Source organism: Tachyglossus aculeatus, chromosome 1 (genome assembly GCF_015852505.1).
Source record: "Tachyglossus aculeatus isolate mTacAcu1 chromosome 1, mTacAcu1.pri, whole genome shotgun sequence".
In the NCBI taxonomy this organism is placed as follows: domain Eukaryota; kingdom Metazoa; phylum Chordata; class Mammalia; order Monotremata; family Tachyglossidae; genus Tachyglossus; species Tachyglossus aculeatus.
Genome location: NC_052066.1, coordinates 619,588 through 647,559, shown reverse-complemented (window position 1 = coordinate 647,559; position 27,972 = coordinate 619,588). Strand labels below are relative to the sequence as shown.

Here is a 27,972-nt window from a genome sequence, read left to right as displayed (position 1 = left end):
AGTGCTGCCTGCCATGGCCCCAAGGGCCCCCCGCACTCCTCTGTCCAGCCTCCAGCTCCTGGCCTGGACAGGCCTCATCCTGCTCAGCCTCCAGCTCCTCCCCATGCTGGCAGCAGCATCTGACCAGGACGAGGACCTGTCAGCACAGCCCTGCCTCCGCCAGGAACACCCTACCATCTCCTTTGAAGGTGAGCACCTCCCTGGATGCCCCTGCTGCAGCAAAAGGAACTCGGGATAGACTCCAGCAATGGGAAGCAGCTGGGGGAAGGTGCCATATTTCAGGATCTGGAGGCTGGGGCTGCCAGTTGCTTGCCTGAGGGCAAACAATCCAGCCAGCTTACCAAATTGTCCCTCAGAGGTCATCCTATTCATTCCCCCATCCTCACTCATCCTATTCATTCCCCCATCCTCACCTTTCTGGGGAGTTTGGGGTTGGGTAGTGGGGGGCTGAGGGGCTTCTGAGTCGCAGGGGACCTGAAGTAGAGTTACTCAGGGTGCTAGGGGCCAGGGGCTTGGGGTGATCAGGGGTAGATTAGATTGTCAGACTCCACACGGTCCATAGCCCACAGGAGGCTCACCATTTTCATCCCCATTTTACAGATGAGTTAAATGAGGCTCAGAGAAGTAAAGTGACTTTTTATGGTATTTGTTAAGTGATTACTATGTGTCAAACACTGTTCTAAGCCCTGGGGCAGGTACAATTTAATTAGGTCACACACATCACTGTCCTGAATGAGGGTCCCAGTCTAAGTAGGAAGGAGAACAGATGGTGTAGAGGGCCTGGGAATCAGAAGGTCTTAGGTTTTAATCCCAGCACTGCCACTTGTCTGCTGTGTGACCTTAGGCAAGTCATTTCACTTCTCTGGGCTTCAGTTACCTCATCTGTAAAATGGGGATTGAGACTGTGAGCCCCATATGGGAAAGGGACTCTGTCCAACTCGATTTGCTTGTATCCACCCCAGAGCTTAGTACAGTGCCTGGCACATAGTAAGTGCTTAACAGTTACCATAATTTTTATCATTATTATTATATCTGTCTGTTTCTTCCCCGCTCTAGACTGTGAGCTCATTGTGGACAGGGAATGTCACTGTTTATTGTTTTATTGTGCTTTCCCAAGAGCTTAGTACAGTGCTCTGCACACAGTAAGTGCTTAATAAATACAATTGAAGGAATGAATGAATACCCCCATTTTACAGTTGAGGAAACTGAGGCACAAAGAAGTGAAATGACTTGCCCAAGGTCACACAGCAGACAAGTGGCAGAGTGGGGATTAGAATCCAGGTACCTTTCAGTCCCAGGTCCAGGTTCTCTCCACTAGGTTAAGATGCTTCTCAGAAAGTTTTGGGAAGGAGATCTGGGCAGAGGTTAGGGAGACTGGAGGCAGGAAGGCCAGGGAGGAATCCCATGAGAAAGCTCAATTGCGGTAGGACGAGAGATTGATACAGAGTGGTGGCTGTATGCAGGGAGAGGAACAGGTGGATCTGGGAGAGATTGGGCAGGAAGAACAGGTAGGCATTGTAGAAAGTCAGAAACAAGCCAAGGACAACACTGAAGCTGCAGGATTCTGGAAAGGGGGGAGGGTGATGGTGTTGACCGAGATGGGAAAGTTACAGTTAAAGTTACAGTTGGAGGCATGTTGAGCTTGAGTTGTCAGGAGAGGGAGTGTATGTGGAGGGGAAAATGAACATCCATTCCCTTCAAGGCCCTGCTGAGAGCTCACCTCCTCCAGGAGGCCTTCCCAGACTGAGCCCCTTCTTTCCTCTCCCCCTCGTCCCCCTCTCCATCCCCCCGTCTTACCTCCTTCCCTTCCCCACAGCACCTGTATATATGTATATATGGTTGTACATATTTATTACTCTATTTATTTATTTATTTATTTATTTATTTTACCTGTACATTTCTATCCTACTTATTTTATTTTGTTGGTATGTTTGGTTCTGTTCTCTGTCTCCCCCTTTTAGACTGTGAGCCCACTGTTGGGTAGGGACTGTCTCTATGTGATGCCAATTTGTACTTCCCAAGCGCTTAGTACAGTGCTCTGCACATAGTAAGCGCTCAATAAATACGATTAATTAATTAATTAATCCAGGCAGAGAGGCCTTGGAGGCAGGAGGAGAGGTGGGATTCCAAGTGAGGTGAGATGTTGGGGCTGGAGAGGGAGAACTGGGAGTCATTCACAATGAGGTGGGAGTGAAGATGAGTGTACAGTTAGAAGAATAGGGGAACCAGAATGAGCACTTAGACTTGAGATGAGAGGCAGATTGAGCACCAGAGAACAAAACAGAGAAAGAGCAGTCAGAGAGGTAAGTATTATTAACCGGGGTCTGAAAGGAGGAGGAGGGGATGGGAGGAGAGGGAGGAGGAAGAGATAGAAGGGGGAAGGAGAGGGGGAAGAGAAAGTGGGATGAGGAGGTGATGGGGAGGGGGAAAGCCAGCCCTCACACTTCACTCTTCTAATGACAACCTACTCACGTTGCCTCAATCTTATCTATCTCACTGCCAACCCCTTGCCCCCATCCTCCCTCTGGCCTGGAACACCCTCCTCCCTCCATGTGCAGAGAATAATAATAATAATAATAATGCTGGTATTTGTTAAGTGCTTACTATGTGCAAAGCACTGTTCTAAGTGCTGGGGGGAATACAAGGAGACGAGGTTGTCCCATGTGGGGCTCACAGTCTTAATCCCCATTTTGCAGATGAGGGAGCAGAGGCACAGAGAAGTGAAGTGACTTGCCCACTTGCCCAAGGTCACACAGCAGACATGTGGGGGAGGCGGGATTCAAACCCATGACCTGTGACTCCCAAGCCCGCGCTCTTTCCACTGAGCCACACTGGCATAGTGGATAGAGCACGAGTCTGGGAGTCAGACAGTCATGGGTTCCAATCACGGCTCCACCATTTGTCTGCTGTATGATCTTGAAAAAGTCAATTTACTTCTCTGTGCCTCAATTAGCTTATCTGTAAAACGGGGATTGAGACTGTGAGCCCCATGTTGGACAGGGACTGTGTCCAACCTGAATTGCTTGTAATCACCCCAGCGCTTAGTACAGTGTCTGGCACATAGTAAGCACTTAATACCATAACTAGGACTGGGGGGTGGTCCTATTAAATAGGTGGGAAGGACTCCATCGGGGAGGGGGGAGGGGAGGCACTCAGGGCTCCAAAAGAGAGTGGAGGGTCTAGAGTAGTTGGCAGGGTCTGTGGGCATGGGGGTCGATGGGGAACTCCCCACCATGGGGGACCTGCCTCAGCTTGGCCCATTTTTCCCCAACTCTGTCCCCTACCAACTCCAAGTCCCCAAAAAGCAGGCTGAGATGGAGGGCAGGGGCAAGCAGTGGGGGAGCATTGGAAGGGCAGCAGATGGGTGGACAGACTATCCATTTGCCCCAGAGCCTGTGAGAAAGCAACTTCTGGGGAAAACTCCCTCCTGGAATGTAGTAGGGGCTGGGCATTGGAGGGACAGGATGGAGCTGGATGGGTGCTATCTGCTGGGCTGGACTGAGACAGAGGAGATCACCTTAGTCAGGGTCTGACAACTGGAGTCCCCGGCGTGGGTTAGAGGTCAGGAAGCAGCTGGATGATCCAGGGAGAGTCATCACCCTCCCTGAGCCTCCCTCTCCTTGTCCACCCTGTGGGGGAGTGAAGTTGGCTGGGAGCCCTTGCCAGCCCACCCGCCGCCAGCTCCACAGCCCCTCAGGCCCCTCCCTCCCCCGGGCAGGCCTGGTAGGGTTGGTGCTGGTTGGGGAGACTGGGGGAGGTGATGTGGAGCCTGTCGCCCCCGCCCTCTCCCTCCAACACTCGATTCCTCCTTCCTTCCCTCCCGGCCCCAGCTCTGCAGCCCTGGCTCTCCACCTTCTCGCATCCTGGAACATGGGATTTCTCCCAGCTTGTCCTGGACCCGCCCCGCAACCAAATCATTGTGGGGGCCAGGTGAGGGCGGCTCTAGGGGAGTGCAGAGGGCAGGGGAGTGGGGTAGGAGAGGGGTGTGAGGGGGGCAGGGGAGAGGGTTTGATGGGAGGCAGGGGAGGGTGTTACTAGGTGGGCAGGTGAGGGCATCACGAGGGGGACGGGGGGCATGAGGGGGAGGGGGAAGGGGAGAGGACATAAAGGAGAGGAGTTCATAAGGGGGGTGAGGAAGGGGGCTTGAGAGTGGGGGGGGACAGGCAGGAGGAAGGCGAGGGCGATGGGGAGGAGGAGCTGACAGGGGGAGTCCTGGGCTTCTCTCGTTCCTATCCCTGCTCCCCCCTCCCCAGGGCCCCTCCCCGGCCATGCCACTGCTGGTGTTGGGGGGTCTGGAGGGATTCCTCCCTTTCCGAATCCTGGCCCAGGGCATCGGGTCATGTGCCAGAGGCCACCCTTGACTGTCCAGCTGGAGGCAAGGTGCTGGACCAGATGACTTTGGGCCTGTGTGTCCCTGGGAAAGCAAGTGAGGGTTAATGGGGTCGGTCGTGGCTCACGGTGATTTCTGCTTCCTCGGGTGCCACCAGGAACCACCTCTTCCGTCTCAGCCTGGGAAATGTGTCCCTCCTGCAGGTACGGGGCCGGGGGCAGGGGCTGGGCCGGGGGCAGGGAGGGAGCGAGGCTGTGGGGGAGGGTGGCCTGAAGGGCAGGGGTGGATCGAGAGGACTGAGGGGTCACCAGTAGGCGTAGGGGTCATTGATAAGTCATTGATCGTCTCCAACTGTTATGTTGTTATAGTGTCCTCTCCCAAGCATTAGTACAGCACTTTGCACACCATAAGCACTCAATAAATACGACTGAATGAATGACCAAAAGAATGAACCTTCCTGAGCACTGAGCCTTGGGAGAGGAGAGGCGGTCCTGCCCTTGGGGAGTCCCTGGGGTAGAAGGGGCAGACCCAATCATGCCCTCAGGGAGCCCTCTTTGGTGATGGAGAGGATGCCGTCTTGTTCTCAGGAGACCCCCTTGCCCCAGATCTGTGTGTGAACAGACACACCGAAAGGCCCCATCCGTAGGGACAGACAGACCCAGCCAGGAGAGGCAGCTGGGGTAAAATCAGGGAGGGCTTCCTGGATGAGGTGTCTAGTTTGCCACCTGCTGAGAGATCCGAAAGCCCTCAGAGGGCATGAGGGATCCAGGCCTCAGTCCCCAATCATTCATTCATATTTGTTAAGCGCTTACTGTGTGCACTGCACTGTACTATGCGTTTGAGAAAGGACAATACAACAATAAGCAGTGACATTCCCTGCCCACAACGAGCTCACAGTCTGGGCGGGGTGGAGAGGCGGGAGAAAGGGGAGACAGGCATCTATACAAATAAACAGACATCAATACAAATAAATAAAATTACAGATATATACACGTGTTGTGTGGCTGGCGAGGGACTGGGGCGTTGGGAAGAGGAACGTGATCGAGTCCGGGCAATGCAGAAGGGAGTGGGAGATGAAAAAAAGTAGGGCTTATTCTGGAAAGGCCTCTTGGAGGAGATGGGCCTTCAGTAAGGCTCTGCAGGGTGGGGAGAGTCATTGTCTGGAGGATTTGAGGAGGGAGGGCATTTCAGGCTAGAGGTAGGATGGCGGTGAGACAGGTGAGATGGAGGCACAGTGAGAAGGTTAGCATCAGAGGAGTGAAGTGTGAGGGCTGGGTTACAGGAGAGCAGAGTGGTGAGGTAGTAGGGGGAGAGGTGATGGAGGGCTTTAAAGCCAATGATGAGGAGTTTTTGTTTGATATGGAGGTGGATAGGCAACCACTGGAGATTTTTGAAGAGGGGGGTGACATATCCTGAACGTTTCTCCCGGTCTGCCTTGGGCATTGCTCACTGGGGAGGGCTGGTTGGCTGGTCGCACAGACAAGGCCTTTGGCTGGGTCAGAAGAAACCCAAGAGCACGTGGGGAATGGGCCAACATGGCTCAAGGGGCCCAGGCATCAAACACAGAAACCTGGCATTAAACCAAACTTTACTCATCAAATAGAAGTTTACGCATCAAACAGAAACTCCTCACCATCTGTTCTAAAGTGCTCAATCAGCTTGCCCCATCCAACCTCATCTCGCTGCTCTCCTACTACAACCCAGCCCACACACTTCACTCTTCTAGTCACAACCTACTCACTGTGCCTCAGTCTTATCTATCTCACTGTCAACCCCTTGCCCACATCCTCCCAATGTCCTGGAACACCCTCCCCCCTCCCTATATAGAGAAGCAGCATGGCACAGTGGATAGAGCACAGGCCTGGGAGTCAGAAGGTCATGGATTCTAATTCCAGCTCCGCCACTTGTCTGCTGTGTGAACTGGGGCAAGTCACCTCACTTCTCTGTGCCGTAGTTACCTCATCTGTAAAATGGGGATTGAAACTGAGTCTAATATGGGACAAGGACTGTGTCCAACTCGATTTGTTTGTATCCACCCCAGCGCTTTCATTCATTCAGTCATATTTATTGAGCGCTTACTGTGTGCAGAGCACTGTACTAAGCGCTTGGGAAGTACAAGTTGGCAACATATAGAGACGGTCCCTACCCAACAGCGGGCTCACAGTTTAGAAGGGGGAGACAGACAACAAAACAAGACATATTAACAAAATAGAATAAATAGAATAGATATGTACAAATAAAATAAATAAATAGAGTAATAAATACGTACAAGCATATATACATATATACAGGTGCTGTGGGGAGGGGAAGGAGGTAAAGTGGGGGGGGGAGGGGGAGGAGGGGGAGAGGAAGGAGGAGTCTGGGAAGGCCTGCTGGAGGAGGTGAGCTCTCAGTAGGGCTTTGAAGCAGTAGTAGGGCTTTGAAGCAGTAGTAGGGCTTTGAAGCAGTAGTAGGGCTTTGAAGCGCTCAGTACAGTACCTGTCACAAAGTAAGTGCTTAACAAATACCACCATTATTATTATTATTATACAACAGACCCCCACTCTCCGCACCTTTAAAGCCTTATTAAAATCACATCTCCTCCAAGAGGCCTTCCGTGACTAAACCCTGACTGATTAAGATTCAAAGAATACAGGCAGGGAGTGATGAGGAGCCCAGGCAGCAGGGCTGAAGAACCCAGGCAGCGGGGCTGAATAATGCAGGCAGGGGGGCTGAGGAGCCCAGTCAGCTGGGTGGGACTGGGTTGCTCAATGGTCTGATGTATTCAGTTGCCCCCTGACAGTGGAGTGGGGCAGGGGATGTTGTAGTGTGGTCAATGGGATGCTGGGAAGTCAATTTTCACCCACCTCAGGGCCTGCAGGATGATGTGGAGGGAGGGGCTGGGGGGTTAGCTGTGTCCCCTTCCCATGTCACGTGCTACATCCACAGGCCACAGAGTGGGGCCCAGATGAAGACAACCAGCACTCCTGCAGGAGCAAGGGGAAGACGGAGGTGGGGCCGGGGGCTTGGCCTAGGGCCAGGGGGCTGGGGTGGGGCAGAAGTCAGTCTAGGCATGGGCTGGGATGGGTCTAGGAGTCAGTTTAGGGTCCACGGGCCTTGGGAGGGTCAGAGGTGGGGATTGGGGGGTTGGGGAGGATCAGGGGTCTGCCTAGGATTGGGGAGGGTCAGGGGGTGAGCAGTCTGCGGATGGGAGGACTGGAGAGATCAGCCTCAAAGAACCCTCTGGGGGAAGGCGGGGGGGCTTTACCAACCAGCAGGCAGGGTCACGCAGAGTCAGCGTCCTGGGGGATTCCAGGTGGGAGACAGAGAAGGGCTGGGCTAGTGAGGGACTCCCCACGGATCGGTGTCTCTCCATTTCTGCCTGTCTCTCTCTGCCTCTGTATCTCCGTCAGGATGAGTGTCAGAACTACATACGGGTTCTCATCATTTTCGGCCAGAAGCTCTTCACCTGCGGCACCAACGCCTTCTCTCCGATATGTTCCAGCCGGCAGGTGGCTTCGGGGGCCGGAGTCCGGGAGTGGGGGGGCCCGGGGGACTGGGGGACTGGGAGGCCAGGGTCCAGAGTTCAGGGATCGGGGTGCGGGGAGGCGGATGGGGACCAGCGGGAGTGGGGGACCCAGGACTTGGGCGAGGGGGTGGTCCTCGGAGAGTGGAGACTGTAAATTCCTTGTGGGCAGGTAATGTGTCTGCTTATTGTTATAGTGCACTCTCTCCCAAGCGCTTAGTACAATGCTTCGCACACAGTAAGCGCTCAATAAATAGGATCGAATGAGTGAATGAGGGGCGGAAGGCGGGCGGGGGGGACCCGAGGCCGGGTGGCTGGTCGGGGGCGGGGGTCCGGGCATCCCCGGGGGTTCGGGAGGTCCGGAGGGCGGGAGGCTGATTGGGGGGGCGGGAGCCTCCCCTCACCCCGCCCCCCGCCCAGCTGGGCGACCTGAGCCGGACCCTGGAGCGGATCAACGGGGCTGCGCGCTGCCCGTACGACCCCCAGCACAACGGCACGGCCCTGATGGCGCCCACGGGGGAGCTATACGCCGCCACCGTCATCGACTTCTCCGGCCGCGACGCCGCCATCTACCGCAGCCTCGGCCCCGGGCCCGCCCTCCGCACCGCGCAGTACAACTCCAAGTGGCTCAACGGTAGCCACGCACCCCACTTCGGCAGCCCACGCCCCTGAAGGCCCTGACCCCCTGAACAACAACAACAACAACAACAACAATAATAATAATAATAATAATAATAATAATAGTATTTGTTAAGCAGCGTGGCTTAGTGGAAAGAGCACAGACTTGGGAGTCAGAGGTGGTGGGTTCTAATCCAGACTCCGCCACTTATCCCCTGTGCGACTTTGGGCAAGTCGCTTAATACGATTGAATGAATGAACTTCTCTGGGCCTCAGTTACCTCATCTGTAAAATAAGGATTAAGACTGTGAGCCCCACGTGGGACGAACTGATTGATTACCTTGTATCTAACACAGCGCTTAGAACAGTGCTTGGCACATAGTAAGCATTTTAAAAATGCCATTATGATTATTATTATTATTATCAAGAGCTTACTATGTGCCAGGCACTGTACTAAGCGCTGGGGTGGGTACAAGCCAGCCGAGTTGGACACAGTCCCTGTCCCAGGTGGGGCTCACAGTCTCAACCCCCCTTTCAGCCTTCTGGTCCCTCCCTGGGTCTTGGCCTTACCCCATCCCCTCATCCCCCCCTTTTCCACCCTGGTCCACGCCCCCTCCCCCAGGTTTGCCCCTCCTTTTTTATGGTATTCATTATGCGTTTACTATGTACCAGGCACTGTACCATGTGCTGGGGTAGATATGAGCTCATCAGGTTTGAACACAGTCCCTTTTCCATATGGGCCTCACAGTCTTAATCCCCATTTTCAGATGAGGTGACTGAGACAAAGAGAAGTGAAGTGACTTGCCCAAGGTCCCACAGCAGACAAGTGGCAGAGCCAGGATTAGAACCCTCATTCTTCTGACTCTCAGACCCGTGCTCTAACCATTAGCCCACACTGCTCCTCACAACTTATCTCAGTCAACCAGTCAGTCAATCAGTGGTATTCATTTTGTGCTTACTGTGTGCAGAGCACTGTACCAAGCTCTTGGGAGAGGACAATACAAAGCTTGCCCCCCCATCCCTGTCTGCTCCCCCCAGGCATGGCCCCTCTTCCCCAGCCCTGTCCCCCATCTGGCCGTGGAAACTGAGGCCCAGAAGCCCTGGTTGTTGGTGGCTGTGACCAGTTCGACCCAGCGGGTGGGGAAAGCTGACCCGGGTCACCAGTAGGGAAGGACGGTGGGCTGACCCATGGCCCCAGCCGGCTGACCCCTGCTTCCCTCCCCCCCCCCCCCGACCCACAGAGCCCAACTTCGTGGCCGCCTTTGACGTCGGCCTGTTCATCTACTTTCTGTTTCGCGAGACGGCCGTGGAACAGGAGTGCGGGCACAGTGTGTACTCGCGAGTGGCGCGCGTGTGCAAGAACGACGTGGGCGGCCGCTTCCTGCTGGAGGCCACGTGGACCACATTCTCCAAGGCCCGGCTCAACTGCTCGCGGCCCGGCGAGGCCCCCTTCTACTACGACGAGTTGCAGAGCGCTGTCCACCTCCCCCAGCTGGGCCTCGTCTACGCCGCTTTCACCACCAACGCGTGAGCCGCCAGACACGCGACCCGCACCCCGCTGCCCCCCGCCGCCCCCTGCCGTGCTGCCCCCCACTGCCCTTGACCCCCCTGCCCCTATTTCACTTCCCTGTGGCCCCCACTGCCCTGCCTTCCACTGCCCCTGGGCCCCCCATCTCTGACCCCCACCCTGCTGCCCCCCTCCGCCCCCTGTGCCCCCCACTGCCCCCTGCCCCATCCAGGAACAGTGTGGCCGCCTCGGCTGTCTGCGCCTTCAACCTGAGCGCCATCGCCCGGGCCTTCAACGGGCCGTTCCGCTCCCAGGAGACGCCGCGCTCCGCCTGGCTCAGCACTGCCAACCCCATCCCCAACTTCCAGGTGGGACCCCCAACCCCGACCACCGGGGCCCGGTCACGGTCCAGGGGTGGGGGACGGGAGAGTGATCTGGTCGTCTGAAGGTGGGCGCCGGTGGGGCCCCGTGGCGGGGGCAGTAGTTCAACCTGTGTCTATGGCTCAGGTTTGCCAGTCTTAAATCAGGTGCTGCCCGTCCCCCTGGGCCTGCCCTGAAGCTTTGCCCTGAGGGCCGGCACTGCAAGGCCGCACTGGGGGCTGGCACTGAAGAGCAGCACCGAGGGTCTGCCCCGCGAGTTAGCACTGCAGGGCAGAACTGGGGTTTGGTAACATTCGAAGGTCAGGCTGAAGGAGTGTGGCCAGTGGGACCGGGCTGAATGGAAATGTCTAGGGATGAGGCCCGACCAAGGGGGAGGTTGAGGGCCGGACACAACACTGACCACCCGGGGCGGGGCGGGGCGGGGCCTGCTCCGGTCTGAGGCCGTGCCCCGTGGGCAGTGTGGCACCGGGCAGGACGAAGGCCCCAACGCCAACCTGACGGAGAGAAGCCTGCAGGACGCCCAGCGCCTGCTCCTCATGGCTGAGGCGGTGCAGCCCGTGACCCCCGAGCCCCCGGTCACGCAGGACAGCGTCCGCTTCTCCCGCCTCGCCGTGGACCTGGTGCAGGGCAAGGACACGCTCTACCACGTGCTCTACATCGGCACCGGTCAGTGCCCGTCTCCTCCCACATCTCACCGTATACGGTCTGCTCGAGGTGGCCAAATGACGGGGCAAGGAGGATGTGGGGCAAGGAAGGGCGAACGAGGCAGGGGGAAGGGGAAGACTGGGGGAGGAGAGGGAGTTGGGGGGTGAGACGATGCCAGGGGAAGGGGTGAGTCAGGGGCAGGAGAAAGGGACTGGTGGGGGGACGGTGCCAGGGGAAGGGATAAGGCTGGGAAAAGGGAAGTCGAGGGAGGACGGATGAGCGATGCCAGGGGGAGAGGTAGGGGTGGGAGGGGGGAGGAGGTCGTGGAGGGTCAGGTGTCCGGAGCCCTGACCGTCGTCCGCCCTCCAGAGTCCGGCACGGTGCTGAAGGCGCTGTCGGCCGCCCCCCGCGGCCTGCGCGGCTGCTACCTGGAGGAGATGCAGGTGCTGCCCGCCGGGCGCCGGGAGCCCGTCCGCAGCCTGCAACTGCTGCCCGGCCAGCGGGCGCTCTTTGTGGGGCTCAGCCACGGCGTCCTGCGCGTCCCCCTGCAGCGCTGCGCCTCCCACCGCTCCCGCGGGTGAGACCCTCCCCTCCAAACTCTGCACCCCGCTCCCCCGCACCCCCACACCCCGCGCACTTGGCTGCTGTGTGGCCCTGGGCAAGTCACTTAACTTCCCTGGGCTTCAGTTACCTCATCTGGAAGGTGGGGATTAATAATAATAATAATGGCATTTATCAAGCACTTACTATGTGCAAAGCATTGTTCTAAGCGCTGGGGAGGTTACAAGGTGATCAGGTTGTCCCACGGGGGGCTCACAGTCTTAATCCCCATTTGACAGATGAGGTAACTGAGGCACAGAGAAGTTAAGTGACTTGCCCAAAGTCACACATCTGACAATTGGCGGAGCCGGGATTTGAACCCATGACCATGCTCTTTTCCACTGAGCCACGCTGCTTCTCTATTAAGACTGTGAGCCCCACGGGGGACAACCTGATTACCTTGTATCTACTTCAGCGCTTGGCACATAGTAAGCGCTTAACAAATACCATCATTATTGTTATTATCATTGTCACCTCCCGCATCCCCCACCTCACCCCCGCGGGCGCGTCCGCCCCGCCCCCCGCGTCCCCCCGCACGTGCCCGCTCTGCCCAAGGATGGGGGAAGTACAACTCCAGCCCTTCGAAGCACAATGCGGGGAGGGGGGGGGAGCAATCGGGGGAGGGGTTGTGCCTGGGGAGGGTACCTCATAGGAGCTGGATTACCCGTGGTTTCCGTGGTCCAGCGGGTTTGGGATGGAGCTAAGAGCTGGCCCCGGAGCTTGGATTATCCATGGTTTCCGTCGGCCATGTGGGCCCGAGGGTCAGAGGCGGGGACGGGGGTGGTCCATGACTCCCGCTCCGGACGGCGGCAGGGCCTGCCTGGGGGCCCGGGACCCTTACTGCGGCTGGGACGAGAAGCAGCAGCGGTGCAGCACTAGCGAGGACTCGGCTGATAAGAGTCTGTGGACGCAGGACATCAGTGCCTGCCCGGTGAGACCCCTGACACGGCCTGCCCCTACCCCCACCTCCTCAGCCCCGCCCCTGGACCCCGCCCCTGGGAATGGGCATGTAGGCCAGGGCGTTTTGGGGTGACTTTGCGCGCGACCTGAGTGACCATGCCGGGGTATGTATGCGTGCATGGATGGATGGGTGGCTCCATCTGAGAGTGCACACTCATATGTCCGTGTGACCACACGCATGGGCGCGTGTCTATGGGGGGGGGGTGCCTTTATGTAAACACATATGCATCTGGGTGTGAACGCATTTATGGGTGTGAACATACTTCGAAAGGCGAGCAGGTGTGGCCATAGGTTTTGGTGTGTTCTCCAATCTCGCCCCCTCGGGTCCCACCTCCGGCCTCCCCACAATGGGGAACGTGGGCCGTGCTGGCCCATGATGAGGCGTGACAAGGCGTGATGAGGCGCGAGGAGGCATGAGATGGGGCGAGGTGTGATGAGACGAGGCGCTGAGGTGTGACAGCGCGTGATGAGGCGTGATGAGGTGATGAATTGTCCTTTCCAAGCACTTACTACAGTGCTCTGTGCCCAGGAAGCGCTCAATAAAAACGATTGAATGAAAGAATGAATGAATGGAGGAGGTGTGGTGAGGCAGGACGGGGCGGGACGCGGCCTGTTCCGGCCTCCAGGTGAAGAACCTGACGGTGGACGGGGCGTTCGGGCCGTGGTCCGCGTGGCAGCCGTGTGAGCCGTCGGACGGGCCCGGCTCCGGGGTCTGCCTCAGCCGCGTCCGGGCCTGCGACCACCCGGCCCCCCGCTGCGGCGGCCGAGCCTGCTCCGGGACCCACGTGCAGATCACCAACTGCTCCCGGTGAGCGGGGGGGCCGGGGGAGCCAGAGACACACACCCCCGTGCCCCCTGGAACCCTTCCCCGTCCCCCGTCCCCCGTCCCCCGTCCCCCACCAGGAACACCCTCAGTACCCACCCAGGCCTCTCAATCCTGTGCTCTCCCCGTCCCCACTAGAGGACCTTCAATCCCCACCCAGGCTTCCTGCCCTCCCTGCACGCCCCGTCCCGACCCCCGAGGAGGCGGGGGATGCGGGGGATGACCCCCGTGGGTCGGTCCTCCCTGAGTCCGGAGGCCGGGCGAGACAGCCTCCCCAGCCCGCCGGCCTTGGGCCTGCGGGGCCCCGCGGGGGGTGTCCGTCCGTGGGGTCGGGATGGGGGGTGACCCCACCGTCCCACCCGGCCGCAGGAACGGAGCGTGGACGCCGTGGGCCCCGTGGGCGCCGTGCAGCACCTCGTGCGGGATCGGCTTCCGCGTCCGGCAACGCAGCTGCAGCAACCCCGCCCCGCGCCACGGGGGCCGCGTCTGCGTGGGGCAGAGCCGCGAGGAGCGGTGAGGCCGGGGGCTGGGGGGCTGGGGGGCCGGGGGGCCGGGGGGCCGGGGGCCGGGTGGCAGGGGTCGAGGGCCCTTCCCCCGGCTCCGGCCCCACCGCCCCCTGACCCCTCCGTGGGCCCGGCCCGCAGGTTCTGCAACGAGAACAGCCCCTGTCCGGTCCCGGTGTTCTGGGCCTCCTGGGGCCCTTGGGGTCAGTGCAGCGCCCACTGCGGGGGCGGCGTCCACTCGCGGCTGCGGACCTGTGAGAACGGGAACAGCTGCCCCGGCTGCGCCCTGGTACGTGCCCCGGCCACCCTCCCAGAGACTACTCAGTCCACCAGTCAGGGAAGGTCTCCTGGAGGACGCCTAAGGTCCTGGGCCCTCACTTGCTCTTCCCCCCAACCCCAGCAAAACAGACACATCTGCCGCAGCACCGTCCTATCAATAGAGTACGTTGGAAGGTAGAGCAGGAGTCGTCATTTTAGCTCTCTTCCTCCCTTCAAGGCCCTACTGAGAGCTCACCTCCTCCAGGAGGCCTTCCCAGACTGAGCCTCTTCCTTCCTCTCCCCCTCGTCCCCATCTCCATCCCCCCCCCATCTTACCTCCTTCCCTTCCCCCCAGCACCTGTATATATGTATATACGTTTGTACATATTTATTACTCTATTTATTTATTTATTTATTTTACTTGTACATATCTATTCTATTTATTTTATTTTGTTAGTATGTTTGGTTTTGTTCTCTGTCTTCCCCATTTAGACTGTGAGCCCACTGTTGGGTAGGGACTGTCTCTATATGTTGCCAACTTGTACTTCCCAAGCGCTTAGTACAGTGCTCTGCACACAGTAAGTGCCCAATAAATACGATTGATTGATTGATTGATTCCCTAACAACAACAATAACAATGATGATAATAGTGATAGTTTTTGTTAAGCACTTATAACGTGCCAAGCACTGCCCTAACCGCCGGAGGACATACATGATAATCGGGACCCACATGGGGCTCACGGTCTAGGAGGAGAACAGGGATTCAATCTCCAGGTTGCTGATAAGGGAACTGAGGCACAGAGAAATTAACTGACTTTTCCAGGCAGGTGGCAGAGCTGGGAATAGAACTCAGGTCCTCTGAATCCCAGGCCCCTGCTTTTTCCACTAGACCATGCTGCTTCATGGTAATAATAATAATGATGGCATTTGCTAAGGGCTTACTATGTGCTGAGCACCATTCTAAACACTGGGATAGATACAAGGTTATCAGGTTGTCCCATGTGGGGCTCACAGTCTTAATTTTACAGATGAGGTAACTGAGGCACAGAGAAGTTAAGTGACTTGTCCAAAGTCACACAGCTGACAAGTGGCGGAGCCAGAATTAGAACTCACGACCTCTGACTCCCAAGCCCGTGCTCTTTCCACTAAGCCATGCTGCTTCTCTGAAGCATGATGAAATTAAATGAGAGTCATTAAATACACGAATAGAAATTCAAATTGATCAATCAATCCATACTTTGATGGCTCACAATGAGTGTTAGTAGAAATGATCCCTCAAGGATCATACTGTCTACCTTGTGCAGAGCTCTGTATTGAATGGTTGGGGGAGCACAATAGTTTTTAGACACAATCCCTGCCTTCAGGGAGCTAACAGTCTACTATGAGCAGAGCACTGTACTGAGTGGTTCCGGAAGTTCAATAGAGGTGAGATACAATCCCTGACTTCAAGGCACTTAGAATCTAGTGGGGAAGACAGACAGTAAAATTTAGGGAGGAAGAAGTAATAGAGTAGAAAGATGTGTCCATAAGGGCTATAGGTGAGTATAAGTATCCAAGTGCTTCAGACATAAGAAAATGCTGAAGAGGCAAGAGTGGGGAAATAAAGTGTGGAGATGATAGATTAATAAGGGAAGGCTTCCTGGAGGAGGTGTGCTTTCAAAAGGGCTTGATGATAATAATGATGGCATTTGTTAAGCGTTTACTATGTGCAAAGCAGTGTTCTTACAGTATGATCAGGTTGTCCCACATGGGGCTCACAGTCTTAATCCCAATTTTCCAGATGAGGTAACTGAGGCACAGAGAAGTTAAGTGACTTGCCCAAAGTCACACAGATGACAAGCGGCAGAGCCGGGATTTGAACCCATGACCTCTGACTCCAAAGCCCGTGCTCTTTCCTCTGAGCCACACTGCTTCTTTGACAGAAGTCAAAATAAATTACAGATAGGGGAAGCCGCAGAGGGTAAGGAGGTGTACAAAAATGCTGTGGGGGTGGAATGAGTATTAAAGTTCTAAGGGGAAGAAGCAGCATGGCCTAGTGGTAAAATCACGGGTTTGGGAATCAGAGGATGTGGGTTCTAATCCCAGCTCTGCCACTTGTCTGCTGAATGACCTTGGGCAAGTCACTAAACTTCTCTGTGCCTCAGCTACCTCATCTGTAAAATGGGGATTAAGACTGTGAGCCCATGTGGGACAACCTGATGACCTTGTATCTACCCCATTGCTTAGAACAGTGCTTGGCACATAGTGAGCGCTTAACAAATACCATTATTATTATCCAAGCGCCTAGGTAATGCAGAGAGCATAGATAGGTTTGGGAGTAGAGATGGTAGTTGAAGCCATGGGAGAGAAGAAGTTTTCCAAGGGATGGAGATGGAGAATTGAAGGGGATCCAGAACTGAGCCTTGAGGGACTGCTACACCTAGAGGGTGGGAGGCAGAGGAGGAGCCCGTGAAAGAGACAGAGAAGGAGTGAACGGAGAAACAGGAGGAGAACCAGGAGAGGATGGTGTCATCCAAGCCAAGGTTGGGTAACGTTCCCAGGAGAAGTGGGTGGGCCACAGTGTCGAAGGCAGCCAAGTGGTCGAGGAAGCTTAGATTGGAAGAGAGGCCATTGGGATTTGGCAAGAAGGAGGTGACTGGTGACACTGGAGAGGGCGGCTTCCGTGGCGGGGAAGGGGTGAAAGCCAAACTGTAGAGGTTTGAGAATAGATGTACACAATCCATTTCAGCAGTTTGGACAGGAACGGGCAGAGGGAGAGGGGCTGCTAGCTGGAGGGAGCAATGGGATCGAGGGCTGCTCTTAGAAGAGAGGAGACACGGACGTGTTTGGAGGCAGAGGGGAAGGAGACATCGATTCATTCCTTCATTCAATCGTATTTACTGAGCGCTTACTTTGCCCCATTCAAAACCCTATTGAAAGCTCACGACCTCCAGGAGGCCTTCCCAGACTGAGCCCCCCTTTTCCTCTGCTCCTCCCCCCCGATCGCCCCTACTTCCTCCCTCTGTTCTGCCCCTCTCCCCTCCCCAGAGCACTTGTGTGTATATATTTACATATTTATTATTCTATTTCTTAATGATATGTATATATCTTTAATTCTATTTATTTATTTTGATGCTATTGATGCCTGTCTACTTGTTTTGTTTTGCTGTCTGTCTCTCCCCTTCTAGACTGTGAGCCCGTGGTTGGGTAGGGATTGTCACTCTTCATTGCTGTATTGTACCGTCCCAAGCGCTTAATACAGTGCTCTGCACACAGTAAGCGCTCAATAAATACGATTGAATGAATGAATGAATGCAGAGCACTGTACTAAGCGCTTGGGAAAGTACAATACAGCAATAGAGAAAGACTGTCCCTACTCACAAGGAGCTCAGAGGGTAGAGGGAACCGGTGCAGATGGCGGTGAGGGAGGGAAGAAGGGCGGGAGCAGGGGTGTTCACAAAGTGCGAGGGGAGGGGGTGGGGGGGGGCGGCGGGAGCGGGGGGCAGGGGGGATTGCGGAAGCGGGAGGGAGAGTGTGTTTGGGGGGCAGGGGGCCGGGTCCGACTAGCCGTCCGCGTGGTGCCCCAGGAGTACCGGCCGTGCAGCCCCGAGCCGTGCCCGGAGGTCCGCAGGAACACGCCCTGGACCCCCTGGATGCCCGCCAACGGGACGAGGGGCGGCGCCCGCCTGGAGCAACGCTTCCGCTACACCTGCCGCGCCCCCCTGCCCGACCCCCGCCGCCTCCAGCTCGGCCGCCGCAGGACCGAGAGCCGAGTCTGCCCCCCGGACCGTCCCGACGCCTGCGACACCCACGGTGCGCAACAACCCGCTCCCTCACCTCTGCTCCCTGCCCACTGCCCCCTGCCCCGCGGACCGTCCCGACGCCTGAGACACTCACGGTGCCCAACAACCCCCTCCCCGCCTCGCCCCCGTCCCCCCTCCTCCACATTTTCCCCCTGCTCCCTGTCTCCATCCCCCACCCCTCCCCCCTGTCCTGTTCCCCCCTTCCGGATCCCCCACCTCTACCATCCCCCATTGCTACAGTCCCCCACTCCTTCCCTCTGGTCCCAGAAAGCTCGGCCGCCTGGACACCGATGATACAAACCTGCCCCTTCCCCTTTTCTCCCCCTATCTCCTTCTCCCCGCCCCTACCTCATTCCTTCTTCTTTTTTTTTTTTTTAAAAAAAGCTATCTGTAAAGCACTTACTATGTGCCAGGCACTGTTCTAAACGCAGGGATAGATACAAGCTTATAATAATAATAATAATAATAATAATAATAATAATAATAGTATCTGTTAAGAGCCTACTACGTGCCAAGCACTATTCTAAACGCTGGGGTAGATACAGAGTAATCAGGTTGTCCCACGTAAGGCTCACAGTTTTAATCCCCATTTTACAGATGAGGTAACTGAGGCACAGAAAAGTTAATTGACTTGCCCAAGGTCCCACAGCAGAGAAGTGGCGGTCCCGGGATTAGAACCCATGTCCTCCGATTCCCAAACCCGTGCTCTTTCCATTAAGCCTATCAGTCATTGTCCCATATGGACTTAATTTTAAAGCTCATTTTACAGATGAGGTAACCGAGGCATAGGAAAGTGAATGCCTTGCCCAAGATCACACAGCAGACATGACAGAGCTGGGATTAGAACCCAGGTCCTTCAGATTCCCAGGCCCGGGCTCTATCCACTAGACCATTCTGCTTCCCATTCTAACTCATCCCCCGCCCCCCTTTCGGGACAGGGTTTGGGTGGGAAGATGAGGACGTGTTAAATTCGAGGTGTCGGCGGGACATCCCAGTAGAGATGTCCTGAAGGCAGGAGGAAATGCGAGACTGCAGAGAAGGAGAGAGGTCAGGGCTGGAAAGGGACGTTTGGGAATCATCCTCATAGAGATGATAGTTGAAGCTGTGGAAGTGAATGTGTTCTCCAAAGAAGTGGGTGCAGATGGACAATAGAAGGGGACCCAGAACTGAGCCGTGAGAGACTCCCACAGTTAGGAGGGAGGCAGAGGCGGAACCCGTGAAAGAGACTGAGAATGAGCGGATAGAGAAATAGGAAAACCAGGAGAGGACAGTGTCAGTGAAGCCGAAGTTGGATAATGTTTCCAGGACAAGTGGGTGGTCGACAGTGTTGAAGGCTGCGGAGACGTCGAGGAGGATTAGGAAAGAGTAGAGGCTATTAGGTTTGGCAAGAAAGAGATCATTGGTGACCTTGGAGAGGGTAATTTCTATGCAGTAAAGGGGGCGGAAGCCAGATTGCAGAGGGTCAAGAAGGGAACTGGCGGAGAAGAAGCGGAGGCATATAGAAAACTCGCTCAAGGGATTTGTACAGGAATGGTAGGAGAGAGATGAAGAATAACTGGGGAGGGCAATGGGCTTCAGAGAGTGTTTGGAGAGGGGAAGAGTGAGTAGCTGAAGATGGTGGTTAACGGGGAAAAAAGGAGGGGGGAAATGTTTTAATAAGGTGTCAAAGAATGGGGTTGGAGGGGCCAGATTTATGCATTCATTCATGCATTCATTCAATCAATCGTATTTATTAAGCGCTTATTGTGTGCAGAGCGCTGTACTAAGAGCTTGGGAAAGTACAATATAACAATAAAGAGGGACAATCCCTGCCCACAACAAGCTCTCAGTCTGGTGGGGGATGGGGGGGAAGGGGAGACAGACAGCAATACAAATAAACAGACATCATTACAAATAAAGATTTAGAAAAGAACTGGGCGATTTCCACATCATCAATGGTTTTTACTGAACACTTACTGTGTACTGAGTACTGTAGTAAGTGCTCGGGAAAGTACAAAACAAGAGAGTTGGTAGAAATGTTTCCAGCCCACAAGGAGCTTACATTCTACTTCTTACAGCTTGCCTCTCTCCTCTTGAGAGATGGCTAGAAAGGACAAATGTAGATGGGGGTGAGGAGAGGGCTGGGATTGGGAAAGTGATGGGTGGGGGGGGGGTGTTTGAGGAGTTCAAACATGATGGTTTTAATTATTCACCAACAAAAAGGTTGGCAAGGTCATCAGGGTAAGAGACTGGGGAGATTGACGGGATTGGGGGTTTCAGGAGGGGGTCTGGAATAGTTGGTGTGGGCAGTGGACATGGGAGTCAAGAAGGATGGAAAATTATTGTGGTGGAGTGGAAGAGAGGGCAGAGTTAGAGCAGTTGGGGATGAATTTGAATGGACGAGGTCAACCTGGTGTCCGGATTTCCACCAGCAGCTCTCTGCGACTCGTGCACATGAGTGGAGGAAGCAACTTTAAGGGTGATCCCGGGGCTGCGGGTTGATGGTTCGAGAATGGCGGAAGGATGGGGTGGGTGAAGGAGCAGATGGTAGGGCGGGGGCACACCGGGCTCCAGCAGCGCAGCCCTGTGACCGCCCCCCACCAAAACCCCCGCCGTCCCCCAGCCCTGGTGGATGAGCTGCTGAGCGGCCAGAGCTCGGCTAGAGCGGTTAGCGGCGACTGGTCCCCGTGGGGCCCGTGGACTGGCTGCTCCCGGGACTGCGAGCTCGGCTACCGCCTACGACGACGCACGTGTGCCAACCCTGAGCCCCGCTATGGGGGGCTGCCCTGCGTGGGAGCCGCTGTCGACTACCAGGACTGCAATCCCCAGCCCTGCCCAGGTATGCCCTACCACCCCCTACCCCTGCCCAGACCCCCACCATACCCCTAAGTAAACCCCACTGTCCCCCAGCCCTGCCCAGGTAGCCTCTGCCTCCATCCAGTTCTGCTCATGTACTCGCCAATAACCCCCGCCCCAGCCCTGCTCAGACACCCACTGAGTTTCACCTTGGTATGAGAAGCAGCGTGGTTCAGTGGAAAGAGCACGGGCTTTGGAGTCAGAGGTCATGGGTTCAAATCCTGACTCTGCCAATTGTCAGCTGTGTAACTTTGGGCAAGTCACTTCACTTCTCTGTGCCTCAGTTGCCTCATCTGTAAAATGGGGATTAAGACTGTGAGCCCCCCCGTAGGACAACCTGATCACCTTGTAACCGCCCCAGCGCTTAGAACAGTGCTTTGCACATAGTAAGCGCTTAATAAATGCCATCATCATCATTATGATGCAGCCCAGCCCAGATGCCCACTGAGTACTGCCCAAATATCCCCAACCTAATTTGTTTGTATCTACCCCAGCGTTTAGTACAGTGCCTGGCACATAACAAATGCTTAACGAATATCACAATTAATATTATTATTCTTATCCCCTGCCTCCCCCCATCCCTGCCCAGGTAACCCCCAGCGCTCCCTCCAGCCCTTCCCAGGTAGCCCCCGTTCCCTTCCGTGCCCCTAAACACCCACCGCATCCTGCCCAGGTACCCCCCTGCCTGCCCAGATATCACCTCCACCCCTACCCCAGAGGTCTGTTCCTGGTGCCCCCTCCCCCACTGGGGTCTTGCTCTGCCGTGGGGCGGACGGAGAGCGGGTGCTGCGGAGTCCCTTCGTGCGGGGCTCAGTGGTCCCTGTGCCCGGGGGGCGGCGGGGGCAGTGAGAGGTTCCTGGTCCTGCTGGTCATCCTGGTCATCCTGCTCGGCCCCCTGCGGGGGCGGCCACTACCAGCGTACCCGCACCTGCTCCAGCCCCGGGCCCGCCGACCCCCAGGACATCTGCTTGGGGCTGCACACTGAAGAGGCTCTGTGCAGCACTCACGCCTGCCCAGGTGCTGGGGGACTCCGGCGGGCGGGAGATACTAGGGCGTCGTGGGGGATACGGAGGGCGGGGGATTTAGAGAAGCAGCATGGCTTAATGGAAAGAGCACCGCCTTGGAAGTCAGAGGACATGGGTTCTAATCCCGGCTCCGCCACTTGCCTGCTGTGTGACTTTGGGCAAGCCACTTAACTTCTCTGTCCCTCAGTTACCTCATCTGGAAAATGGGGATTAAGACTGTGAGCTCCACGTGGGACAACCTGATTACCCTGTATCTATCCCAGCGCTTAGAACAGTGCTTGGCACCTAGTAAAAGCGCTTAACAAATACCATCATTATGATTATTATTTGGGGAGCGGCCCTTCTGCAGCACCCACGCCTGCATAAGTGTCAGGGTGCAGGGGTTCCCGGAGGGAGGGAGATACTTGGAAGCGTGGAGGATATGGGCGCGGGGGACGTGGAGGGGGGGGGCTTCTGCAGCAGCCACACCTGTCCAGGTGCCAGGAGGCGGGGTGTGGGTAGGGGGATCCCGGGAGGGCGGGAAATGCAGGGGGGCGCAGGGGATATAGAGGGCGGACCTGCAACAGCGCCCCACCACCTAGATGACTATGGGGGACTCGGGGATTTGGGGTGGGGTGATTTGAACCTGGAAGGGGGAGGGGGTGGCAGGCTTCTAACGGGCCTGCCAATTTCCTTTCTCCCCCAAACTTCTTCTGGGGAATTCTGACGTTGAGAGTGATAACGGTATATGGGGGGGGGGGGGGGGGAGGAGGCGGTCACGTGGCCCCCTCTAGCGCCTTCCCCTCCCCTCCTTCCCTCCCTCCCCCCGTCGGGAGAAGGGTCAGGACTGTGCTGACGGCCGGGTTTGCTGCAGGCGGATGGTCAGTGTGGTCGGAGTGGGGCCCGTGCGACGAAGGCGGTGTCCAGGTCCGCAGCCGCTCCTGCGAGGGCCCCGGCCTGGTCCAGTGCTCGGGGAACGGCACGCAACACCGAGGCTGCCTCCACGGAGAGATCCCGGGTATGCAATTCCCCCGCCTCATAATAATCATAATAATAATGGTATTTGTTAAGCCCTTACTACGTGCAAAGCACTGCTCTAAGCGCTGGGGAGGTTACAAGGTGATCAGGTTGTCCCACGGGGGGCTCACAGTTTTAATCCCCGTTTTACAGATGAGGTAACTGAGGTCCAGAGAAGTTAAAAGTGACTTGCCCAGAGTCACACAGCTGACAACTGGCGGAGCCGGTATTTTAACCCATGACCTCTGACTCCAAAGCCCGGGATCTTTCCACTGAGCCACACTGCTTCTCCATAATAATTCATTCATTCAATCGTATTTATTGAGCGCTTACTGTGTGCAGAACACTGTACTAAGCGCTTGGGAAGTACAAGTCGGCAACATATAGAGACGGTCCCTACCCAACAACAGGCTCACTGTCTAGAAGGGGGAGACAGACAACAAAACAAAACATGTGGACAAGTGTCAAAATCGTCAGAACAAATAGAATTAAAGCTCTATGCACATCATTAACAAAATAAATAGAATCGTAAATATGGACAAGTAAAATAAATAGAGTAATAAATCTGTACAAATATATATACAAGTGCTGTGGGGAGGGGAAAGAGGTAGGGCGGGGGGGGGGAGGAGGAGATGGAAAGGGGGCTCAGTCTGGGAAGGCCTCCTGGAGGAGGTGAGCTCTCAGTAGGGTTTTGAAGGGTCGAAGGGGAGGGGGAAAGTGGGAGGGGGAGTGCCTGGCAGAAGGGCAAAGCTGCTGTACCCTGTCCTTTCACTTAGTTTCCACCCCCCGGGCTCGGGTCCGGGCTCAGGCCTCCCACCGCTGCCGCTGCCGCTGCCCTCCCTCCCGGACACGCCGGCCTCCTCCCTCCCTCCCTCCCTCCCCGCCGGGGCCCCGCTCACCGCGCTCCCTCCATGGCTGGAGGAGGAGGAGGAGGAGGAGTTGAGGCGGTATTTGTTAAGCGCTTACTATGTGCCAATCACTGTACTAAGCGCTAGGGTGGTACAAGCAAATTGAATTGGAGACAGTCCCTGTCCCGTTTAGGGCTCACAGTCTTAATCCCCATTTTACGGATGAGGGAACTGAGGCCCAGGGAAGTGAAGTGACTTGCCCAAAGCCGCACAGCAGACAAGTGGCGGAGCTGTGATTAGAACTCATGACCTTTTGACTCCCAGGCCCATTCTCTATCCACTATGCCATGCTGCTTCTCCTCGCAGTCCTCTCTGCCCCCCCAGCACCCTAGCCCCCAACCCCTGCCTCCCCCAGTCCCTAAATACCCCAGCTCCCAACTCCTAAGTACCTCAGCTCCCCCGGCTCCCCATTCCCCCACCAAATCTGGCAGTGAAGTGGGGTGGCCTAGTGGATAGAGCCCGGGCCTGGGAGTAAGAAGGACCTCAGTTCTATCCTCTGCTCCTCCACTTGTCTGCTGCATGACCATGGACAGGTCGCTTCACTTCTCTGGGCCTCAGTTCCCTCATCTGTAAAATGGGGATTAAGATGGTGAGCTCCACGTGGGACAGGGACTCTGTCCAACCTGATTCGCAGCGCTTAGTATAGGGCCTGGCACATAGTAAGTGCTTAACAAATACCACAGTTGTGATTATTAGTATTAGTATTATTGGAGAAGCAGCGTGGCTTAGTGGCAAGAACCCGGGCTTGGGAGTCAGAGGTCGTGGGTTCTGATGCTAACTCTTGCCACTTGTCAGCTGTGTGACTTTGGGCAAGTCACTTCACTTCTCTGTGCCTCAGTTCCCTTGTTTGTAAAATGGGGATTAAGACTGTGAGCCCCACGTGGGACAATCTGATAACCTTGTATCTAACCCAGTGCTTCGAACAGTGCTCGGCACCTAGTAAATGCTTAACAAAAACCATCATTATTCGTAGCGCCGAGGCTGTCTCCCCAAAGAGAGCCCTGTAGGCGACCCCTCGGCCCTCCCCAGTGTCCCCAGAGGCGCCCCCAGCCCCTGAGCCCACTCGGCCCCGCAGCTCCCGAGGCACCCGCTCTCTGATCCCCCCACAATCCAGCTGGCGGCCGTGGGGCCGGAGTGGACGGGCCCCTGAACTCCCAAGTACAATTAACTGATTGTGTCTCCGGCGTCTCCGCAGTGATCCTGCCGGCGCCCGGCGTCCATCAGGGCGGCAACTGCGCAGGTAGGACCCCCACTCGATCCCCGACCCCTGCCCCTCCCCCAGGCTCCGCCCCCTTCCCACCCCCCTACCCCCGGCCTCTCCCCGAGGGCCCCTCCCCCAGCCGTGGTTCGGGTTTTGGTCCCGGGGTGGTCGTGGGGTGTCTGTTCTTGTCCCCGACCTCACCCACTCCTCGTTCCCCTGACTGGCCCCGCTTTTGGGAACGGGGTTGGAGGTCCCTGCTCGCCCCTCTCCTCGCCAGCCTTCCTCCTCTGCCCCGCCCCTTCTATTCACTGGTTCTCTCCTTCGCCCCCGATTCGGCCTATGCTCCAGAGCCGTAGGCCTAGCAGTGAGCAGGAGGGTCAGTCAGGTGGTCAGCAGGGGCCTCAGCTGGATGGTGATCTGGGTGGTTAGTCAGATGATCAACAGGGGGCTTAGCTGGGCAGTGATCAGGGTGGTCAGTCAGGTCATCAGCAGTGTGTCCAGCTGGGAGGTGGGCAGGGTTGGTCAGTCAGCTGGGCAGTGAGCAGGGTGGTTAGTCAGGTGGTCAGCCAGACAGTAAACAGGATGGTCATTCAGGCAGTGAGCATGGCGGTCAGTCAGGTGGGCTCCTGGCTGGAAAGGCAGCCTCTGCTCTGAGTTGGGGGCAGGCTGAGCTCTGGGGCTGGGGGCTCGTGACCCCTCAAAGTCTGACCCCGGGCTGTGGGTGGACCCGGGGTTGCTTTCAGCTGGGGGCGGCGGTGGCCAGAGGGCAGCTTCTCCCCAGCAGCATCAGTCTGAGATGAGCCCCCCACCCATTCTCTCTGTGGAGGTCTTCTGACTTTCTGCCAACACTGAGTCATGGAACCCCAAACACTCCCAATCTACACACAGTGAATGGCCCCAAGATCCCAGCCCCTACAGGGACCATCCCATCCATGTCCCTGACTTGGAAACCCTTCCCCCTCCCACCCAAGATGGCAGGCGTCTCTCCTGTTCCCTCAGATATATAGGGCCACAGCCCCCTTCAGTGCCCCACTCTGTGGGCCTCAAGTCCTCCCCACCTATACTCACTGTCCTCCCCTCTTTTAGGGGGCCCCGGAGACCCTCCCCACACCCCCGTCGCTCAGCTCACCTGCCCGTGGTCCCCGCAGGATTCAGCCTCATCCACTTGATTGCCACTGGCGTGTCCTGTTTCTTGGGTTCTGGCCTTCTGAGCCTCGCCATCTACGCATCCTGTCAGCGCTGCCCACGGCGGACCCCGGATTCCTCGGCCATCCACCCCGCCACCCCCAACCATCTGCACTACAAGGCGGGCACACCCAAGAACGAGAGATACACACCCATGGAGTTCAAGGTGCAGGGTGGTCCCGGGATGATGCGGGGCTGGACGGGCAGGTGGTTGGACAGTGGGGAGGGGCACTGCTGCATCCCACCACACCCCAGGGTTTGTACCATCCCCGATCTTCCGCCCCACCCTCCATTGCCCACCCTGGCCCCAGGTGCACGGTCAGTAATAATAATAACAATAGCATTTATTAAGCACTTACTATGTGCAGTAGGGGTGAGAGGTGGGAGACCGGGCTAGGCATCTGAGTGCTGAGGATGTCCCTCTTGCAGACCCTGAACAAAAACAGCCTGCCCCCAGAAGAGCGGCCCGGCTTCTACCCACTGCAGCAGACCAACGTGTACACTACCACCTACTATCCCAGCGCCCTGAACAAGTTTGACTTCCGGGCCGACACCTCCCCGGGCCGGACCTTCACCAACAGCTGAGCCTTCCTGCTGCCCACGCCGCCACCTCGGGACATTCTTTCTGCAGGCTGGCTGGGTGGTGGGCTGCCACGCTGCCCTATTCCTGGACATGAGCCCTTGCTGGGACTCCCGGCCTGGCCTTGTGGTGTTTACTCTGACTGACCTCTGGGACTCACCGGACACTGGGGCCTGAGGACCTGGGAGCCTGGGGACCGGGGTGTCTGAAGGCCTGGGGGTCTGGAGGCCTGGGTTGGACTTTGTGCTCAAAACGGCAGCCTCCTTCACACTCAGCCTTCTTTCCCCTGGGCCCAGGCTCTTGCCATCCCCCGTGATGCCCTGGGTGTGGGGCCAGGGTCTGGGGGCACCTCCCAGGCACAGACAGGATGATCAGAACTGGGGGCCTCCCCACTCTTGTGGGAAACACTGAATTCTGCTCCCTGGCACAGCCCTGGAAGGATTTGGGAATGCAGTGGTTGGGGAGACTGAGGACTTAGGAGCCGGGTTGTGGGGGGAGGGTGGGCAGAGGCACGATGGCCAAAGTGAGTGGGGACCTGGGGCCAAGGAGACCAGAGGCCCAGTGGCTGGGGGGACCAGAGACCCAGGGGCTGGGGGGACCAGAGACAAAGTGGCCAGAGGGGTCAGGGGTGGCCCGGGGTGACTGGGAGCTCAGAGGTGGGGGCTGAGGTTACAGTGGCTGGTGGACTGGGGACCAGGGGCCAGGGGGACTGAAGACACGGGGGTCGGGAAACCAGGGACCCAAGGACCGGGGCACTGAAGATGCAGGGATCGAGCACAAGGATTCAGGTGGTGCAAGAACCAGGGGAGGGCCAACACTTCAGCCCTCTGGAGGAGCGAGGTAACCATGAGCCTTGGCTCCCACGGATGGCACTGCCTTGGTTCTGGGAGGTTCTGTGAATCTTGGACCCTGGTGACGGACCCAGGTCACCGACCATATCATGGGCTCCAGTCCCGGATCCCAGTCACAGATCCCAGTCCTGGAGTCCAGTCACATACTCTGGCCACAGACCTCAGTCATGTTCCCCAGACATGGACATTCCATTTCCCTGAGGCCAGTGTTCAGGGTGGAGGAGACCTTGGGACCCCTCAGGACCAGGGCCAGGACTCCTACTGCCTGCCTGTGGACCTGGGTCACCCTGCCATCGGCATGGCCCCTTCCCCTGCAGTGCCCTGCAGAGAGATTAAACCATGACTCCAGCCCACCTTGCTGCCACAGTCTCCTCTGTGTACGTGGGGGACAGTGGTCATCAGATTCCACTGCCCAAGGCAGGGGGTTTGTGCCCAGGGTCGCAGCCAGGCCAGAGCCATGCTGAACCTCCTCCAACCCT

At 56.9% G+C, this 27,972-nt stretch overlaps 1 protein-coding gene across 3 annotated transcripts; it reads left to right on the top strand.

The window, feature by feature from the left end:
* Positions 1–27,840, top strand: SEMA5B (semaphorin 5B). 3 transcript variants are annotated; one of them, XM_038750581.1, is made up of 21 exons: positions 1–188; positions 3,831–3,930; positions 4,488–4,533; positions 7,259–7,321; positions 7,723–7,821; positions 8,256–8,469; positions 9,695–9,980; positions 10,193–10,328; positions 10,800–11,007; positions 11,356–11,563; positions 12,400–12,517; positions 13,173–13,354; positions 13,739–13,882; positions 14,014–14,161; positions 17,697–17,922; positions 20,515–20,730; positions 21,594–21,764; positions 22,626–22,769; positions 24,872–24,916; positions 26,026–26,228; positions 26,492–27,840. In XM_038750581.1, exons 1-21 carry the CDS (start codon positions 14–16, stop codon positions 26,645–26,647), a joined length of 3,288 nt encoding a protein of 1,095 aa, XP_038606509.1. In that variant the 5' UTR covers positions 1–13; the 3' UTR covers positions 26,648–27,840. The 3 variants fall into 3 exon arrangements, with proteins under 3 accessions (XP_038606509.1, XP_038606517.1, XP_038606524.1); XM_038750589.1 differs by lacking the exon at positions 26,492–27,840 and having other exon boundaries at positions 25,964–26,140; XM_038750596.1 differs by lacking the exons at positions 24,872–24,916; positions 26,026–26,228; positions 26,492–27,840 and having other exon boundaries at positions 21,665–21,764; positions 22,626–22,703.
* The last annotated feature ends 132 nt before the right edge of the window (positions 27,841–27,972 follow it).